This window comes from Canis lupus, chromosome 8 (genome assembly GCF_048164855.1).
Source record: "Canis lupus baileyi chromosome 8, mCanLup2.hap1, whole genome shotgun sequence".
NCBI lineage: Eukaryota > Metazoa > Chordata > Mammalia > Carnivora > Canidae > Canis > Canis lupus.
Genome location: NC_132845.1, coordinates 38,412,633 through 38,433,228, shown reverse-complemented (window position 1 = coordinate 38,433,228; position 20,596 = coordinate 38,412,633). Strand labels below are relative to the sequence as shown.

The following is a 20,596-nucleotide window of genomic DNA, read 5'->3' as shown; positions in this document are numbered from 1 at the left end:
CTAGAAACACACAGGCATCAAGGCGCCGCCTGGCCTAGGTCCTGCTTGGCCTTTGTGCACGTGCTCAGTGTTTCTGAGTTGTACGCCTTGAGCGCAGGGATGCCATGGCTTTGCCGCTGGGACCAGACCATGGCCGGTGACACCAGAGTGGAAGGGCCCAAAGCCCTCCTGCTTGTGGTGCAATCGCCGGAGAGGCAGGCCCAGACAGAGCTTCGTGGCCAGCGAGCGACGGGGCGTGGCCAGGGCTTCAGGCGTTGGCCTGAAGGAACGAGGACCAACAGCTGGGCGCCGTCTGCGTGACCTGGGATTCCAACCTCCGGCCCCTCCTCCCAGCTATGAGGGCCTGGAGACGTGGGTACCCCTCACCTCACCCCCAGGCCCGGGTGGACGGCCTTGGTCTCCCACAGGCCAACCCCCACACACGCTGGCTACACCCCAGAGATGATGGCTGACGGTCTGCGCCCTCGGAGACCTCAGTCCGGCCTTATCCCGACCAGAGGGCACAGAAGGTGATCACCTCCCCCACTGCAGACGAAACCGGCACCGCTCCCAACCCCAGACAGGCAAGGGCCCCAGGACCTACTGGTGCCGCCCTGACCAGCCTGGGGGTCGCCAGAGTGTCCGGGTCGCTCCCCTGCCCACGCACTTGGCTCTCATGATCCGAGCTATTCACGGCCCACAGAGGCCCCCGGAGCCCTGGGTCTGTGACGGGGGAGCCGTTGTGCCTACGTGTACAGATCCACATCCCACAGGGATCAGAACCTTCATTTCCGATTCATCCAGGTAGATACTACCTGCTTCATTTTGTGGAGGAGAAAACGAGGCATGGGGCTGCTCCCCGACAGGGGTCAGAGCTGGGCTTTGAACCTTACCAACGGCCCCAAGTGCCAGCATCCTGCACCCAGGCACCACCCCTCCTGCCACCATACGCGGTGTCTCTGCACCGGCCTGCACGTGACCCCAGAAGCCCGAGTGTTGATGTCGAGGCCACAGACAAATATTAGGTGGTAGGTGGACCCACAAGCACAGCATCTTATCAGGACCCGCCACCCCATTTTCCCTGGGCCTTTGTGACTGCATGTGGCAAGCAGAAGGCCTGCCATGTGCCCCAGGCCCTGAGCCTGAGCCACGTGCACATACACTCCTGCTCCGGCCACACACTCTGACCAGACCCTCTCCTGAGTCAGGGGTGGACACAGCTCATCCGGAGCACCTGGGGATGAGGGATACCCACTTCCCGCCTTACCTCCTCCCCGGCAGGCTACCCTCAGTTTGGCTGTTTCCCCCGACTTGCTGCATCTTGGACCTCTCGATATGTTCCACGTAGGTCTGGATCATCTGCAGAGGACAGAAGTGCGGTAAGTCGTTCCTGTTGACCCAGGCCTCTCTTCCCTCCTCTAGCCCACGCAGTATTTCAGGCTCACGGTGCTGACAGCAGTACGAACATGTTTGTGGAGTGCAGCCCGACCAGCACACGGCTGACGGCTTTCCGGCTGGGGCAGCGGAAACCAGAAAGAAGAGGCCAGAAAGGCAAGCCCGGGCCCGTGGCACACGTCTCAGTGTGGCCCTGCCAGTCAAGGCCAGGCACCTACCTCTGTGTGCCGCTGATGCAGAGCGTTATACTCCTTCTTCATCTCCGACTCTCGCTCCTCCAACCGGGAAACTGGAAAACACAGCCATGGCCTGTCAACAACGCAGCCCACTCCTCCCCCTCCTCACTCCCTCGGGCCCTGCATGTGGGCAGAAGGTTCCAGGACAAACTGACGCCTGTTGCAGAGTGCAGTGGCACCACCAGTCCAGATGGGTACTGTCAGCAGACAGCCCCGGCAGACGAGAAGGCAGAGACAAGAAGGCAGACGCTGGCTGGCCTGGGAGGCACATACTGTGCGTGCTGTGTGACTTGAGGGTGATCAGTTCTGCCGCGGAGAGAAACAAGATGAACGAAGCTCACCCCCGGGGCTACCATCCGTGCTTGAGATGCGGGGAGCTCACCAGGGTCAGGTGGAGGCAAGATGGGGAGCAAAGTGGCTTGTAGAAAGCGGTGAGGTCGTATCTGCATAACCTCCAGGGTGTGTGGAAGAGCAATAGCACATCTGCCGTGTGCACAGAACATGCACGCATCTGGGACTCACACCAAGGGCTGGAAAGACCAAGGTGCGCCGACGCCACCTCTAGGCTGCCCTGCTGGCCCTGCATGTGCTCTGCACATGACACCCAGCTAAGTCATCTGACCAGTTGACGGGCCTGCTGGGCATCCTGCCCACTGCGTACCTCCACCGGGGCAAGCGTGCTGGCCCTGGATGCTTTCTGCCTGTGGTCCTTTGTTCAAACTTCAGCTGTGTCCCTGTAGCCCAGCAAGTGGAGGAGCGGATGCATGGAGCGAGATAGGACGTGCGATGGTCGTGGGACCTGGTGCTCATGGTGTGAGCTGCCCTGCTTCAAACTGATCTAACAGGGGCACCAGTCCACGTGTCGCTTCGGTCCACATGCTGTCCTGCTCTGTGGTGTCGTTCTCCCAGCAGTGTCCTTAGAGGCCACGTGTGTCCAGGCTGCTCTGCACCTGACAGCAGGGGCATGTGCTCCTCTAAGCAGTGCTCTGGGGACCACACTCTGAGGAGCTGCAGGGGCGCCAGAAGGAAGCAGAGGTCAGAGTGCACATGATGCTCGTGCAGCTGGCTGCCAGAGGAAGGCCCTGTCCTGGGTACAGAGTCTCTGCTCCAGCCTTGGGAGGGGCTGCCTGTGTGTGGAGCAGGCCCTAGGGAGGACCCCTCCTGGCCTCCCTGCTGGGCAGGTGTGCAGGCCACCGCCTGGCTGGAGGAGCCCAATGCTTGCTCTCCCCTCCTCTGGCTCATGGTCCTGCTGCCACCAAATGAACAACTTTAGCCAGTAACTTGGAGTTTATATTGTTTTCCAAGAAGAGCCAGAAAGTTTTTGTATATGAAAAGACTCTAAGCAAAGGGAATGAAGAGGACTCTGTAATCACAGAAAGGGCTGACCCATGCATGCCTACAACAGGCCTTTTGGTTCGCTTTCATTGTGTCTGTACGCATGCATGAGCTGCTGGGCCAGGGGTTGCCTGCGCATCTCTGACTCAGCCGCAGAGTGCTGGTCTTTGCAATAGGCCTCAAGTCTTCAGATCATTTCCCCCCAAAGCAAGAGATGAAGGGACCTGCCACCCAGGTCACCAGGGAAACCAGCACACCAGGCCTCCATCACAGGAACGTCTGCTGATGGTTCACGGTAGCTCTGGCCGCAAAATGTGAACAAGGACCGGTGAAAAGTGAAATAATACTTCTTATAATCATCGTCCTCCAAAACCCAGTTTCTTTGCCTCTCCTTGGAAGGGACGGGGGGTTCCAGCAGGCTCCATCAGCAAGCTCTCCAACTGCCCAAGAGCAGTGTCTCCTTGGTGGGGCGACCGACAGGAACCCACATCGCAGGGGAGATTCCATGGAAAGGACCAGGCAGGGATCACGGGCTGGCAAGGTCTGGCCCACACGGCAATATTCAGCGAAAATGCTTTGTCATCAACGCAGCCTTGTGTATTTATTACCACAAAGGATGTGAGGCCGATTACAGAAATACTTACAGAAATTCAGAGCAGAGCAAAGGCAGAAAACAAGTGGTTGAGAGAATGACAGTGAAATCAACCAGAGGCTGTCGCTGGTTCCTGTCCCTCTCCCTCTCCCGAAGGCTCTCCACGCCCTTCCCAGCTGGGACCAGCCTTAGAACAACACAGACATTCAAATGCACGTCCCCGTCCCCCTCCCCCCCACTCACTCTGATCTGCATAGTTCTTGGCCTTCAGTTCCAGCTGGCGGGTCTGAAACTCATACTGTTCCACTTGGACTTGCAGCTCTTTCTTCTCTTGTTCCAAGGCATCTTCAAACTCAATGAATTTCTGTACACAGAATGAGAAAATGACAGGAGTCGTGAACGTGGGAGGCGAGATGACAGCAGAGCCCCTCACAGGTCGCGGGCCACCCTCCACAGGCAAACCCTGACACACACCACCCACAAGCAGGGGCCAGACTAGTGTCCCAGGAGTTAATGGCTCTGGAACCTTCTCACCAGCTACCCAGAGAGTCACGCAGGGCCCGGATTCAGAAAGGCTCACGCTTCCTTTAATGATCTGTTATCACCATCTTGAAATTCTTAATAATGTTTGAACAAGGGACCCTACACTTCATTTCCATTTGCAGGCCCTGCAAATCACGTAGCTGGTCCTTTTGCAACAGAGCAACATTACTCCTCCCGACGCGACACTAAACATCTAAATGACGTCAGGTCTAGTTTGCTCCTAATCTGTACTCAATCACTGCTCAGTTCCAGAAGCCATCACTACTGGGATAACTGGCAATGGGGACTGGTCTTTGGAATCTATCCCTTACATGGTAGGTTTCTTTTCTTTTCTTTTTTTTTAAAGATTTATTTATTTATTCATGAGAGACACAGAGAGAGGCAGAGACATAGGCAGAGGGAGAAGCAGGCTCCCTGCAGGGAGCCCGATGCCAGACTCGATTCCAGGACCCCAGGATCACGCCCTGAGCTGAAGGCAGATGCTCAACCACTGAGCCACCCAGGTGCCCCAACATGGTAGGTTTCTGAGCAAAATTATTATCAAAGTGAAAAGAAAGCAGAAAAAAGAAAGACATCTTGAAAGACGTCGGGAGGACTCCTGCTTTAGGTATGATTGCAGGCCTCCAGCAGAGGGAGGAATGGGCACTGGGGGCTGCTCCCCTCCTCCCCCAGCCGTCTGCAGGGGTGGGGCTGGGGTCCCCCCAGACGCCACCAGCTGTAATTCCTACAATAGCCCTGAGGAGGAGCTGTTAACACCTCAATTCTACAGAGTAGATGGGCCACGGGTGGTGGGGCCGGGCGAGCTGGGAGCAGGTCCAGAAAGGGGAAGCACCACCGCCCACGGGCAGGAAGACGTACCCTGGTGGTGCCGCTGTGCACCAGGTATCAACACGCAGGTCTGACTGACCTGCACACAACTAGTGTCTGAAGAACAGACAAAGGTTATTAATTTTCTGATAATAGTACGTTTTCATTTGGGTAATTTTAATTACTATTACTTAAAAAAAAAACCACCAGGGACACCCAGGTAGCTCAGTGGTTGAGCGTCTGCCTTTGGCCCAGGGCGTGATCCTAGGGTCCCAGGATCGAGTCCCACGTCGGGCTCCCCGCAGGGAGCCTACTTCTGCCTGTGTCTCTGCCTCTCTCTCTGTGTCTCTCATGAATAAATAAATAAAATCTTAAAAAAAAAACAAAACCAACCAAATGATGCACAACAAGGTATGCTTCTGTAGAGAAATCAGGTGAGAGTGTTAAGTAAAATGGTTATTTTCACAAAGCCATAACCGTACCACCCAGAGTCGCTCAGAATCAGGCGGTGCCACACATGAGCGCGGGCGTGCGGGGCACACACGCTCTCATACACGGAATCTTGGGGCCCGGGGTGGTCAGCCACTTCAACTGGAGCGTCTTTTCTACCCCGAGAAACACACTCTCCCGCTTCCACTGTGGGCAGGCGCGAGTGGGCTGAGCCGAGTTCGTCAGTCACCTCCTGTGGGTGTCCATTGTCGGGGTCACTGCCGCCGGGCGAGTGGACGGCTTGCTGCTCCAGGAGGCAGTGTCCAGCCCGCGGCCTGCTGAGGACCCTCGACCCCGGGAGGGCCCCCCAGGCTGGGGCAGCACCGCCTCGGTGCGCCGAGTTGGACGGCAGTGGTGTCATCCCGACGGGGGCGGGGGGGCACCGCACCTGTCCCGGTGTCACCTCCTTGGTGACTGCGCTGTCACCTAGCGGCCACCTCTTCTGCCGACAGCTCGCAACCTCACGTCCGGTGCCCCCTTGCCATGGGGCTCCTGCCGCGGGATGTGCAAGGGCTGCACCTACCACCCCCAGCCCGGCCGCAGCAGGGGCCCTGCAGGAAGCAGGCGCTGCGCCCCTGGCGCGGCCTCACGTGGGCTCTCCTCATGACCTCTGCTCGTGACCTCTGCTCGCCTCGCTGCCCCACGCTGCCCTTCCGCCTCCTCCCGACCCAGATCCTGGGTGCTTGGGCGCCAGGGCCGAGGCTTCTGCGAACGGCGGCCCCCACATCATCCTTCAACATCTGACACCCGTTCATTCTCCCAAGTCCCCCTTTCAACTTTGTCCTGGTTAGTCCCCCTTGCTTGTCCCAGATGCTCGAGGACCGAGGACCGTCTGAAATGCCTCACACAACTATTTCTGTGTAAGGAGAAGAGAGCGGAGGGGCTCCCGGGGCCCCAGGACGTGGCCCTGAGGTGCTCGGGCTATGGTGCCGCTCCCGCCGGCCAAGAGCGCCTGTCCTCCTGCCCGCCTCCGCCCACCCGTCCGCCGCAGCCCTGCGGCTTCACAGGAGGAAAGGCATCATTTCAGGACAACTGTCCCCTCCCTGTTTCCTCACGCGTCACCTGCATCGGAGGCTTCCAAACTACAGGCTGTGTCAGAAGCGCAGTCTCAGATTTTTAAGATGGTCAACACAGCCTTTCATAAATCCACCCTGATGGGTGATCATTAAATCCACCCTCAGGGGATCCCTGGGGGGCTCAGCGGTTGACTGTCTGCCTTTGGCCCAGGAGGTGACCCCGGGGTCCTGGGATCGAGTCCCACGTCGGAGCTCCCCGCATGGAGCCTGCTTCTCCCTCTGCCTGTGTCTCTGCCTCTCTCTCTCTCTCTCGGTCATGAATAAAAAAGAAAACAAAACAAAACAAAAAAACAATCCACCCTAAGGGAAGTACTGAAAAGCTCTGTGGTGCCACAAAACCACGGACAGGCCTGCAGATTCCCGAGGAAGCTACCCCCAACCAGGTCACAGGCAGAAATCCTCTGACCTTGTCATTTCAAGGCCTTCAGCACCAGGAAACATGACACATTAACCCAGAGAAAAAGCACCTAAGCCAAGCTGCATACACGGGTGTCCCCAAGGCCAATGACAAAGGGCACACCCAGCAGCAGGGAGACCGACCCCTGGTGGGTGAACATGAGGAACCCTGCTGCCAAGGGTGGGCCCACGGGGCGGGGACTGCTCAGCCCTTCCACCCTCTTGGCTCTCCTGCTAAAGGGAGCGTGGGTGCTCCCGTGGGAGCGGATCTCTGGCCAACAAGAGCCCCGGGAAACCCACAAGTGACCAGTAGCAGGCCCGAGGACCCTGGCCGCAGACCCTCACCTCCTCCCTGCACAGCCCCCAGAGGCACCCCCCGGACCACAGGGAGCTCGGCAAGGAGCCTCTGTTCCCGGTCTGTCAGACAGGGGCATCCTGCCAGACAGGACCGACGGGGGGAGCCCCCCAAGGCCTCCGAGTCTGGGAAAAAGTCACAAACACAACGTGGCGTTCTACAGCCTCGAAGAGATCCTCCTTTTTCTTCCCCTCGTGAAGACCCCTTTATTTCGGTGCCATTCTGGTAACGTCACTTAAGAAAAACACAAGCCAGCCATTTAACGGAAAGGGCACATGCAAGGAAATCATCAAATATCACAGGGAGTAAACAGGGCGGAGTAACAGCGTGTGGCCAAGACTGAGCAAACACCGAATCTGTTTTTGTAGGAGGCAATGCTGTGGGCTGGACGTGGGAAGAAGTACACCTCACGTGGACGGTGAGGGACTTGGCGGGGCTCCCTGGAGGGCGGGCAGCCCGGGGCGGAGCGAGCAGGCCACGACGGGGGGCGGGCTGGTCACCGGGTGAGCACAGGTCAGAGATCCACGGATGGCTTCAAAGTGGCAGAAAATATTTTCATTGGCGCATCATTTACTTTAGATCCAAGAGCGTCAAGGCTTTTCAGGTGCGGGGACAGGGTAGGGTGGAGACTCAGTCCAGTCCGTACAGACTTCCAAGCATTCTTCAGATAGAATCCGCTGACGACCAAACCTGATGGGGATCGAGACTGAACATCTGCCTCTGAGCGTGTGGGTCGAGTGGGTCTGCGTGGTGCAGGAGTTCCCCAAATAGAAATCTCCTGTCTGCAAGCTCCCATCCCAACCCTGCACACAGCGGTATCTCAATTCCAGACATCTCCAGAAGGCGCGACTAGAGCAGTGATGACTTCATATACAAGCTAATCGTACGCACTACGGGTTTGAATCTGCAATTATTGTCCGTTTCACCACGTCCCACCCAAATGTCACGAGGGACGCGACAACCCACAGATGCTCACACTCACCCCTATGGCCAGTCTTTGGAGAGGCCCAAAGAGCAATGACTACCCGTTGTATGACAGGCAACGTGTCTTATCCTCAGTATCTAGATACCCAATACCAAACTCACTTCCTAGTGTCGGTACATCAGGCGATTCCCTTTTCTGTTTTTTTTTTTTTTTAAGCATTCTTCCCCTTCCCTCCCACTAACAAAGTGCTTGGTCTGAAAATGGAACTTGAGCCAAACTGTGGAAGGAGCCCCGATGTCCTTCGACAGATGATGGATAGAGAAGATGTGGTCTATATATACAGTGGGGTATGACTCAGCTGTCAGAAAGCACGGATGCGGGATCCCTGGGTGGTGCAGCGGTTTAGTGCCTGCCTTTGGCCCAGGATCCTGGGGACCCGGGATCGAATCCCACGTCAGGCTCCTGGTGCATGGAGCCTGCTTCTCCCTCTGCCTATGTCTCTGCCTCTCTCTCTCTCTCTCTGTGTGACTATCATAAATAAATAAATAATTAATTAATTAAAAAAAAAAAAGAAAAGAAAGCACGGATACCCAGCATTTGCTTTGACGTGGATGGAACTGGAGGGGATTATGCTGAGTGAAGTCAGTCAGTCGGAGAAGGACCATCATCACATGGTCTCACTCATACGGAGAATACAAGAAATAGTGAAAGGGATTATAAGGGAAGGAGGGGAACTGAGTGGGAAAAATTAGAGAGGGAGACAAACCACAGGAGACTCTGAACTCTAGGAAGTGAACAAGGGGTAGTGGAAGGGGAGGTGGGCGGGGGGTGGGGTGGCTGGGTGATGGGCGCTGAGTGGGGCACCTGATAGGATGAGCACCAGGTGTTATATGTTGGCAAATTTAATCTAAATTTTTAAAATGTAAAAAAAAAAAAGAAAAGAAAACAAAATGGAACTCAACCTTGGTTTTCACAATTTGCTTCCAGGTGAAATCCCAAGATACATATTAAAACCACCTGAGCGTGGGCTCTCCCAGTCTAGGAGCCAGAGGAGGCCTTTCTCGGTGTTCCATGGAACAAGGGTGATGTTCCTGCCTTGTACATAGAAGCAAAGGTAAGAAGTAAAATGACTTTTCATGTTAAATCTAAAAACAAAACTACAGCATAAGCCAGTGTCCCCAATTCCCAGAAGGCAAGAGAGATTATCAGGTAAACGCTCTTTCATAACATAACCATGAATTCTGGCAATTTCTATAACCCAAGGTTATTTTAATGGCAAAGTAAATCAACATATTGAATCTAATTCCTCCCTCTTATATGTCCTTTAGGTCACATTCATATACAGGAAATAATTCAGCTGTGGCTGGTCTGTTAGACAAGGACCCAACGGTGATCAGAGATCTCCGTTTTCTTGCATTACTGATCATGTAACTCCCTCTGGGGCCAGTGAGGGGATACAGTGGATTTCCAAAAGACAAGTGCTGTTTCTTTTTTTTTTTTTCTTTTTCTTTTTCTTTTTTTAGATTGTATTTATTTATTCTTGAGAGCCACAGAGAGAGAGAGAAGAAGAGTCACAGAGGGGGAAGCAGGCTCCCTGCGGGGGGCTGGATGCAGGACTCCAGGATTACAACCTGAGCCGAAGGCAGATGCTCAACCACTGAGCCACCCAGATGCCCCTCTTTCTTGGATTTTTATTTTCAGTGGGCGGACCGATAAACACTTGGGGTGTGGGGCTTCTGTGCCTGGGGGAGTGGCTCCCTTCTCTCCGCCGCAGACTCCCCTGGACAGTGTTGACAGTGATCAAATGCTTACCGGGCGCTCCCGGGGTGGGGGCAATGAACCCCCAAGATCTCAAATCACAGATGTTCTTTTATAGCTTTCTTTCCATTTTCCACAATGTTTCACCACATAGACGTGAAATGCAATACAGGCAGGGGAGCAGGGCGGAACAGCAGCGAGGTGGCTCTAGAAGTGCGGAGCTGCCGCTGAGGCCTGCTGGGTGGTGCACAGCGTAAGGGAGGGGACACTCCTGTATTCTAGTATGACACACACGTCTATGTGAGAGATCAGGCCACCCTGCAGGAATCCAAGGATCAGGCTGGACTCATTAAAAAAAAAAAAAAAGGCAATAGTGCCTCATGCTCATGTTAAAGGGACCACGGGTTCAGCATCCGCCTGAGGGATGCCAACCAACGGCACTGGTTTAATTCACACCGATCTCCAAGGGTTGGCAAGAAAGACAGAAAAAAAAATCTATACGTGCGTGTTAAAAATTTTTTTTATGTTTACATATTAAATAATAATATACATTTTACATATTAAAACACAGGCTATGGCAGCTAGATACTCACACACGTAAAATACATGATACGGTTGAGGACGCGGGGCAGGAGAAGGAAATCCCAACAGCCTGACTGCCCCTCCCTGGAAGAAATTACCCTCCCGCACGCGGAGTCCTCTGCAGCCTTCTCGGCAGGGTGCACTGGCTTCTTCCACTTGCTCACCTGCTCAGCCTCTACCTGGCCTTGCTCCGAGGGACAGGGCACCGGCTGCGGCTGTCAGGCAGACACGGGGTCTTGCTGCCCAGGAGTGAACGCTGTAGACGCGACAGGGGCCCCGGGCCAGGCGCACGAGCCAAGCACCTCCACAGGCTGAGAAGCAGGTGTGTCGGGAGGCCCGGGGAGAAGAGCCCATGAAGGAGTACAGCGCCCAGGGCGTGTACAAGGCTCCCAGGGAGGGGCGCACCTGGACGCCCACGACAGGCCCCACTTTGAATTTGTTGCTGCTGATGAGCAGAGCCTGAGCTTGCCAACCCTCGCCGCACAAACCCCACCGAATGAGGGGCAGTTCTCTGGGACAAGGACCTGCCCCCACTAAGCTGTCTTCCCCAGATCTCCCGCGTGTAAGAGGTGACGGGTGGTGGACACCTGAGGGAGATGTTCCCGCCCTGGACTGGCTGGTCCTGTCGCCAGCCCCCCACCGCCCCTCCTGACCTCTCTGGGTTTTCTCTTCCTGGGAGCTCCCAGGCACAGCTGCACCCGAGCCCGCCGGGCCCCAGACAAGCAGGAGGGCCTCGGGTGGGACCGAGCCTGGACCAGAAGCGCACCTCCACCCACCAGTGGGAGACGACAACGACACTCACAACGACCCGGAGGAACTGCAAAGTCTTTACGCCAAAAAAAAGGAGCCAGACAGAAAAAGACAAAAACCTGCATGATTCTATTTATATGAAGTTCTAGAAAATACGGAGTAGTCTACGTGAAGAGAAGCAGGCAGGTGTTTTTTTAAACAAAGCCTGCAGATGGGGGAGCTGGGAGAGATCCCCCGGGGGCAGGAGGAGACCTCAGGGACGCTGGCCGCGGAGGGCAGGTTCCCGGGTGCAGGTGTGTGGAGACTCTGCAAACGGCACCAATCCGTCCAGCTCAGTGCCTTCTCCCCAATAAGGCTGTTAGAAGGAAGCTCAGAGGAGGCTGCAGCCTGGGGGCAAAGGTCACACCATGGGCCTTCACACCAGCCTGTTCCCAGCGCTGAGGACTCCTTGTCAGAGTCCTCGCAGCCCTTCAAGAATCTCACCACCCCCCGTGGGTGGGAAGCTCTCCTCTTCGGGGACCGAGCTCACGGAACGCTCGAAGGCTGTGTGACGGGGTGTCACCTGCCCCCCACCCCCAGGGGGGGCGCTGAGGGCACCGTGCTCTGTGCCAGCCCCAGTCACGTGTGGAGTTTCAGCTAACTCAAGTGACAAAATAGAGACGCACTTCCTCTGTTGCGTGAGCCACACGCAGAGTGTCAGTGGCCCCATCTGGTTATCAGCTATTGAACCCGCCAGAACAAAGCAGAAATTTCCATCCTACCGGAAGGTTGTGTTGCACAGACAGCTGCTCCAGACCCACCCGCACAGCCCTCACCCCCGGGAGCTGCCCTCCAGAACCCGCTGCCGCCGGGGGTGGTGTGCACGGGGGGCCAGGGGCTGCCTCCCTCCCTGTCTGCACGCACACAGGGGGCCCCGCCTCTCTTGGAGGTGTGAGGTCAGGGGAAAAGAACCAGCTCTGGGGCGGAAAGAACTAGAAGGGGGCACCTGGGTGGCTCAGCTGCTTGAGTGTCTGCCTTCAGCTCAGGCCATGATCCCAGGATCCTAGGATTGAGTCCCACATCGCGCTCCCTGCTCAGTGGGGAGCCTGCTTCTCCCTCTCCCTCTGCCACTTTCCTGCTTGCGCGATCTCTCCCTCTTTCTCTGGGTCAAATAAATAAAAATTAAAAAAAAAAAAAAGGAAAAAGCTAGAAGGGTACTGCTCCCTTGATTGGGCAGAAGGCAGCCAGGGGAGCTGGGGTGAGCGTGGGGACGTGTCCCTCCAGCCCTCACTCATCCAAGCACCTGGCGTCTGGATGTGCTGCGTGAAGCCCTGTGCCAGCCGCCCAGAAGGCAGGGGCGCAGAGGAACTGGCACAGCATTCAGAGCAGTGGTGCAGAGAGCAGGCCCCAGAGGGAGGTGGGCCTGGGACCTCATCAGAGCGAGACCAGGCCTGGCAGGGTTCAAGCAGGAGGGGATCCTCGCCCTGTCTACCCAGTGTAGCCACCCCCCATCAGCAGGCGGGTGTCCAGTGGCGTCTCCCCCAGCACCACCCCACCTGGGTGCCTACCCCACACCTAACCCCCAAAGCCTGCAGCTGAGCCTGGCACTCGGACTACCCTGGCGAATGAGCACAGGGGGGAGTGGCAGATGGGGCAGGTGGAGCAGCAGTGTGACATGCCGGCTGGAACCAGGACGGTGGCAGAAGAGAAACCAAACTCGGGCCAGAAGAATGGCTGGGACTTGGTAAGCGATGGGCCAGCAGATATGCCTGGAAAGGCATGCTGGACCAGTTGCTGACACCTCCCCAGGGGTCTGCTGCAGTAATGGGCCACTTGCCCGCCTTGAGCTGGGATCCTCCTCTCCGGCACCCGTCCGGCACAGGGCAAGGCTTTCAGAGGCTCGGGGAGACGCGTGACATCACCCAGGGGACCTCCTGCTGGGGATGTCTGCCCTAGTCTGTCTGGGGCCACATGGAAGCCAAACTGAGGGCTGTCCTGGAAACAAGGGGCCTGTGATGTCACCATCGTGGCGGCTGCATAAAGCAGAAAGCGGGGATCCTTGGGTGGCTCAGTGGTTTAGCGCCTGCCTTTGGCCCAGGGCGTGGTCCTGGAGTCCTGGGGTCGAGTCCCGCATCAGGCTCCTTGCATGGAGCCTGCTTCTCCCATCTGCCTATTTCTCTGCATCTCTATGTCTCTCATGAATAAATAAAATCTTTAAAAAATAAAAATAAAAATAAAAAATACAGCAGAAAGTGAGGACCTGATCCAGAAGAGAGGAGACTAGGGGGATGAGTGGACCTGGGAGATCGTGGCAGAGTAAGGGGGGGGAATGGAGATAAGAGGAAGAGTAGGGATCCCTGGGTGGCTCAGCGGTTTGGCGCCTGCCTTTGGCCCAGAGCGTGATCCTGGAATCCCGGGATCGAGTCCCACATCAGGCTCCCGGCATGGAGCCTGCTTCTCCCTCCTCCTGTGTCTCTGCCTCTCTCTCTCTCTCTCTCTCTCTCATAAATAAATAAATAAATCTTTAAAAAAAAAAAAAAAAAAAAAGAGGAAGAGTAACATGGAAAAATGTTCCCAACTGGGAATCTGGGTGCAGGGTTATTTCTGCAATTTCTAGAATTGATTCCAAAACAGAAAGTTTTAGAAAACAAAAATAACCCAGTGGGGTGTCTGGCTGTCTCAATTGCAGTGTGTGATTCTTGATGTCAGGGTCATGAGTTTAAGCCTCACACTGGGGATAGTTTATTAAAAAAAAGTTTGTTTGTTTGTTTGTTTGTTTGTTTGTTTGTTTTAAACAAAAAGCACAAAGGGGCACCTGGGTGGCTCAGTCAGTTAAGCAACCAAATCTCGATTTTGGCTCAGGTCGCAATCTCGGGGTCATGAGATCGAGCCCCGACTTGAGCTCCACACTCAGCACAGAGTCTATTGAGATTCTCTCTCCCTCTCTCTCTATTCCTCCCATTGCTTCTTCTCTCTCTTCCTCTAAAAGAAATAAACAAAAGCTTTAAAAACAATAATTAAAAAGGGGCACCTGGATAGCTCGGTGGTTGAGCATCTGCCTTTGGCTCAGGGTGTGATCCTAGGTCCTGGGATTGAGTCCCACATTGGGTTCCCCACAGGGAGCCGGCTTCTCCCTCTGCTTGTGTGTCTGCCTCTCTGTGTCTCTTATGAATAAATAAATAAAAATCCTTAAATATAATAATATAAAATAACCCATGAAATTCAGGTATTCACTCTAATTTAGAAGTCCTCATTTGGGAAGAACTAACTCATGCCAGTCCTTGACCCCACTGCAGTCTAGCTGGGACAGTTCTTGCCACAGGAGGATGGGCAGGTGCCAGGGCTGGGGGCCCAGAGGCCTGCAGACCAAAGTGGGCCCTTCCCCACATGCTCGCTCTGGCTGGGAAGCGCCTCTCTTTGCTCTTCTATGGCAATTTGTCTCTATTTCTAAGTCAGATCTGGTTGTTCTCCTGGAGATTCGGTACAGCTATAATGGGCCAACCTTTTTTATTTTTATTTTTTAAAAGACTTTATTTATTTATTCATGAGCGACAGAGAGAGAGAGGCACAGACACAGGCAGAGGGAGAAGGAGAAGCAGGCTCCATGCAGGGAGCCTGACATGGGACTCGATCCCGGGTCTCCAGGATCACGCCCTGGGCTGAAGGCGGCGCTAAACCGCTGAGCCACCCAGGCTGATGGGCTGACCTTTAAAGTCAATTGGGAAAGGCTATGCTGGCCACTAACCGTAACAGTCTTGTCTAGAAAAAAAAATCTAAAAAAATTTTAAGACTGCTTTTAATATTACAACATGGCAAAAAAAGGGATCACATGCCTTGTCCAAGCAGAGGTGAATTTGCTATTTGTCATGCGGGGAAAGTAGAAGAAAACCCCTGCTTTGGTGGATCAATTCATGCATGAGAAAAGGCAGGGTGACCATCTCTACAGAAGAGGATTAGGGCTTTCCCTCCCTCCAGCTTAATCCTATCCAAATGTTCTTCACGAAGTAAAATACTTTTACTAACCAGAAACAAACGGTTTGGGGTAAAACTTTCCTCCTGCTGCACACCTTCCTTATGCCGCAGGAGATGCCCATGCACACCTGATTGTCTGGTATGACCTGGGGTACCACTAGTAGTTTTTTTAGGGCTGAGATGATTTTGACGCCGACAATGGCTACTGAACTCACACGCAGTCTCTCAAACACGATTTTTCCTCCTATGCACTACGTGCCTGACCTCCGCAAGGAAGAGGGCTCTCTGCTGCCTGGGGAGGCCTCTGCGTGTTCCTCCTGCAGGATCACACTGGGTGGGCATCCACTCGCTCTCCAGTCCTCCCACCCACTCAACCGCACACTTTCCTAATGTTTGGAAATCAGATAAAGACATTTTTAAGGTCTCTGTAGAAATTTTAGAACCCAGCAACAGGTCCACTTGGCTCTGCATGCCTGATCAGGACTCGGGGATGTCCCTTACAAGGGTAAAGCCCACACAACCAGAGACTGAGATGCCCCGTGCCTCCATCTGCAAATCCATCGAGGTGTTCTCCCCTGACTCAACTAAACCCACCTCTCCGCAGTTCTTCAGGCCAACAACAGCCAATGATGGGACCTGGCACTTGATACGCAAGTAACTTCACAGCTGGCAACTCACTCGCTTTACGGAGGTGGCCACTGCGGCCAGAGAGCAGCAGACTGGTGGAAGGAAGTGCAGCTCCCAAGGGCTGCGCTGGTGCTCAAGCCTGCGTCCGAGGACTCCAGGACTTGGCCCTGCTCCCTGGACCCCACTATCTTTAGCCACCATGGCTCCTGTGAAATGAGCCATCCCAGAAACGGAACATACTGGAAATCTCTCGCTGCAGTAATTATGGGCAGTAAGTGGGGGACAGGGGCATTTGCTCTGCTCGAGGCTTTTTAAACAAAGCCTGCAGATTCTGTTTGGAAGGCTGCAGGCGGCTCGGGTTACCAGCTCTGACTAAGCCTTCTGAAGCAGAGTGGCCAGGCACCGGGAGCTCCTCTGCAATATGGACAGTCCTCCGCCTGTGACGGTCCAGCTCCTGTACTATCAGACACACATCTGTGATCTCAAGTCCCTGCCTAGAAAAAGAAGCGGTCTTTTCCACAAAACCAGAAATGACCGTCAGTTGGATTTAATGAACACGATAAATGCCAGAAAGGTTACGGGGTCTGGTCCTTGTCCTTAGTTGTAACATCACCTGAGGTCTTTGCAAGGGCGTCCTATCAGCATCTAATCACAGCCCTGCGCTGGCTAGCCAAGCATTTGTTTGCTTCATGGCTCTCTGCTCAGGGAGCTCTGGGCAGCGTTCGGTCCTGGCCTCAAAGACAGCGTCCTGCAAACCCCACGTACACCCTCCAGCTCTCAGTCCAGGCAAGTGGGAGGCCAGAAGCACAGTCACTCACGGCTGCGCTTGAGCTGCACAGGGCAGAGGCCTGATGTGTACTGAGCTCATTTTTAAGCTAGAAGGTTATAATTCTTCTCCCTTCAGTGGCTTCTGGTTCACAGTGCTGACCACACAGGTACAGAAAAAAAAGAAAACAAACGTACTTGAAACATCATCAGTTGGACCTTACAAGGCTACAGAGAGGACTCAGAAAAGTGGAGGGCACTGCCCAGTCCTAGGAAGGCAGCCACAGCCGCATGGCTGGCCAAGGGGAACCCCAGCACTCCAGTCATCTGGGGGTGCAGCTCTCTGACCTCCCACAACAGCACGATACAGAAAGAAGAGCCCAGGCCAGGAGTCAGGGTGGACTGGGTTTGGCCTGGCTCTTCCAGGCCATGTGACCTTGGTCCAGCCCCATTCTGAACCCTGAAAACCGATGACCTCATGCATCCCCTTGAGTTGAGAGCTTTAAAGTGGTTGGACAGCTTAACACCCCAGTCAATAAACAGCCGCCTCTTGACAAGACGTCTGAAACCCGAAAGCAAAATTACTACCAAAACGCAGGAATGCTATAAGGCACACTTTAAGTCTTTATAAACATGCTTTAAACCAAACTGGGACATACACCACCCTGATTTAAGAGAAAACCCCAATACTGAAACCATCTTCTATTCCAATACTAACGTCGAAAATGCGTTAGGCCAAACTAACAGAAAAGAAATGTGGCTCGTTTAATAAGAAACTCTGTGTTCACGAACCAGAGAGTATCACTTCATGCCCGGGAATAACAAAACGTGAGGGGCTTAGAACACACCTAGGGCAACCGAGTCATTTGACGGAAAATTAAAACCTAGGGTGGGCAGGCGATGTGGACAAGGTCACAGAGGCAGAGCAGGGATGGGCGCCCGCACCCACACCCCCCGCATCCTTGGGTCTGACACACACTGGGCGCTAAATACGTGATGGTGGCCGGCGGCAGGCAGGCGGTGTCCCCCACAAGGTTCGGGAAGGAGTGATTTCCAGGTTGCGGAGATGTCGGAGCTCGCCAGCAGACATCTCAGAATTCCGCTGGGAATTCTTGGCCTCTCCCACGTAAGCTAACACCGCTCCCCCCCCAACCCCCAGTGCGGGGACCGCGGGGCGGCGACCTCACCCCCAGAAGCCCGCTGCCAGGGGCGCGACCCTAGGGCGGCTCCGGCCGGGTGTTTGCCTCCAGCAGCACATTCACCCGTGTCAGACCTCGGGCTCCCGGGCCGGGACGGGCACGGTCTTGTGACATCGTGATACCAGACCTGCCTTTCCCGCGGACCTAAGCCGCGGCAGCCCGGGCCGGCGCAGGGGCGGGGGCGGGGGCAGGGGCAGGGGCAGGGGCCGGGGCCCGGCCGCGCACTCCGAGACCCCGGGCGCGGCCGCGGGCGGGCGGGCAGGGCGGGCAGGGGCCCCCGGCGGCCCACGCACCTCCTCGGCCTGCTTGCGCAGCGCCTTCTCCCGCTCGTACTGGGTGAGCAGCTGCTCGTTGTCCTCGCGCAGCAGCTCCAGCTCCACCTCGTGCTCCTGGTTCTCGCTGAGCACCGAGTCCAGGTTCTCCAGCACGTTGACGACAAGCGGCATGAGCTCCTTGACCACCTCCTCGTCGTAGCAGTGGATGAGGCGCTCGAACTCGCGGTAGATGGAGCCGGCCAGGCCCGACACGCGCTCCGACATCACCGAGCCGGAGCAGTAGTCGTCCTGGTACACCACCACGCCGCCGCCCTCGTCCATCTGGATCTCCATCATCGCGGCCACCGCCGCCGCCAGCGCGGCCCTCTGTCCCGCCCCGGCCGCCCGCCGTCTGCAGGCCGCGGCCCGTCGCCTCCCCGCCGCCGCCGCCGCTGGGGCCTCGGGGCTCAGGCGCCGCCGCCGCGGATGCTGCTGGGGATGCGGATGCTGCCGCTGCCGCTGCCGCCGCTGCCGCTGCCGCCGGCGAGACTGCGCCCGTCAGTCAGCGGCCGGAAGTCCTGCCGCCGGAAGTCCCGCCCGAGCCCCGCGCCGCCGCGCCGCTAGGGGTCGCGGGGCCCGTGACGTAAGGCAGGCGGCCCCCGGGACGTAAGCCGGGCTGAGCCCCGCCGGGGGCACTTCCGGTCCGGCGGGACCGCGCTCGGCTCGCGGGCGGCCCACACCGTGTGCGGGTTCCCGCAGCCCCCACGGCACCGGCCCCGCGCAGTGACCTGCGTGTGCGCCGGGATCCCGGGGGCGCGGTCCGCACGCCGTAGGGCTGCAGCGGGCCTCCCGACGTCAGCGCCGCGGCCACACACTCATACCGCCCACTGCCGGCCCCCCCACCCGGGTCGCCCCTCTTGTCCCCAGGTCCAGGTGCTGCAGTCCTGCGCGTCGCGGTGCTTCTCCAGGTCCCGGTTCACTGCTGTGCCACCGCCCCCCCCCCCCCCTTGGGCGTCCTTCTCAGCGGTTGCACTTTAGATTTGTGTGTCCTTGATCCTAGTCTTCGCCTTGATGGGCTCCTCTTTCCTCCACTTGCAGCCACTTCTATGAAATCGCATTAGTAAGCTTCGTTTTGAAGTCCCCTAATCCCGTCCTGCAGCCTCTGCGGCCCGATTGTGCCGCCTGTTGTGTCGGTTGACTCTTGCCCGATTGCCGCGCCTTCCCTTCTGAACTAGGATCCTCTGGAACTCGGTGCGGGCACTCCGAAGCCCGGATTTAGACTTGCCCCTAGGGACGTGCATTTTCTTTCACTGGCATCTGGGGGAACACACAACCCACAACCTACACTTCAGCTGGCGGAGGAGGGGGGGGCACATAGGTAATGCTAATTCTAATTTAAATAAAAACGCAAACCTGCCATAGCTTAAAGCCAACAGAAACGTCCTAACCCTGGCTTTTACCTGAAGAAATGCTTCCCCGTCGGTGCATCCCAATCTGATTGCACCAGATCAACAAACTCTCCTGCAGATGGTGCCCTATATATATGATGATACACATGGACTCCTTGTAACCTAATTTGCTCTATGGGTGGATGCTCACCCACTCCACTAAGATAAACTAAGGTTTTCATGTCATCAGATTCAGATGATTGGATTTTGAAATGACTCCGCCATCCCAAGTTTCATGTCCAAAGAGCCTTAAAAACTACCAACCTCCTAGGAACGTTAGGAACATTGATAAACTGATCCATGAAAAGGACTTAGCACACCTCTAGCAAATAATAGGCATGCAACATAGAACTGTTACATTTATTCTCAAAACGATGAGCCAGGACAAACAAATATATTAAAATTTTCCTATTGAGCAGGAAAGCTTATGAGTGTTGCGGGCGGGGAATGCTGAAGACTTAGGCCTTAGGCCTTTCTTCAAAAACACGACCTCTTTGAAAAGTCCCTTAAGTGCTATCTGTAGTTGGGCAGTCCCCACTGTGAGAGGCCAGCTTTACCACCAACCTTATTGGGTTTTATTACTAACATAATTGGGCAAATTTACTGGAAATCGGCTAAAACAAAATGAAGTTTTAACAAGATGATATGCTGGATAATTCCTGGTGCTTACTGAAGGAGGCCGCTAGTGCATTTGTGCACCCAGGGAACCTAAGCTACAACTTGCTTTAAAGTAAAATTTACTTTCAGATTTGTTAGATAATGTGAGATATTTTTTTTTCCTCACTAAAAACCCCTAAAACGTGAGAACACAGGTTTTATTTTTTTAATTTTTTTTTTTATGATAGTCACACAGAGAGAGAGAGAGAGAGAGGCAGAGACACAGGCAGAGGGAGAAGCAGGCTCCATTCACCGGGAGCCCGACGTGGGATTCGATCCCGGGTCTCCAGGATCGCGCCCTGAGCCAAAGGCAGGCGCCAAACCGCTGCACCACCCAGGGATCCCTGAGAACACAGGTTTTAAAAGTTCCACTTGAGCCTGGCTCCGTGGCGCAATGGATGACTGGGCTTCCGGCACTTGCTGTGAGCAGCACTGGGTGATGGATGGAAATGCTGAATCACTGTACTGTACACCTGG

General features: G+C 55.4%; 1 protein-coding gene across 16 annotated transcripts in view; it reads right to left on the bottom strand.

The window, feature by feature from the left end:
- The window catches only part of MAPK8IP3 (mitogen-activated protein kinase 8 interacting protein 3), a 46,117-nt gene extending 27,680 nt beyond the window's left edge, over positions 1 to 18,437 (bottom strand). For all 16 annotated transcript variants that reach the window (XM_072835236.1, XM_072835247.1, XM_072835241.1 and 13 more), the window contains exons 1-4: positions 18,054 to 18,437; positions 3,781 to 3,901; positions 1,593 to 1,663; positions 1,247 to 1,338 (exon numbers count right to left, since the gene is read on the bottom strand). In XM_072835236.1, the coding sequence (XP_072691337.1) occupies positions 1,247 to 1,338; positions 1,593 to 1,663; positions 3,781 to 3,901; positions 18,054 to 18,371 (602 nt within the window). In that variant the 5' untranslated portion in view covers positions 18,372 to 18,437. The remainder of the gene's footprint in view (positions 1 to 1,246; positions 1,339 to 1,592; positions 1,664 to 3,780; positions 3,902 to 18,053) is intronic.
- Between the last annotated feature and the right edge of the window lie 2,159 nt (positions 18,438 to 20,596).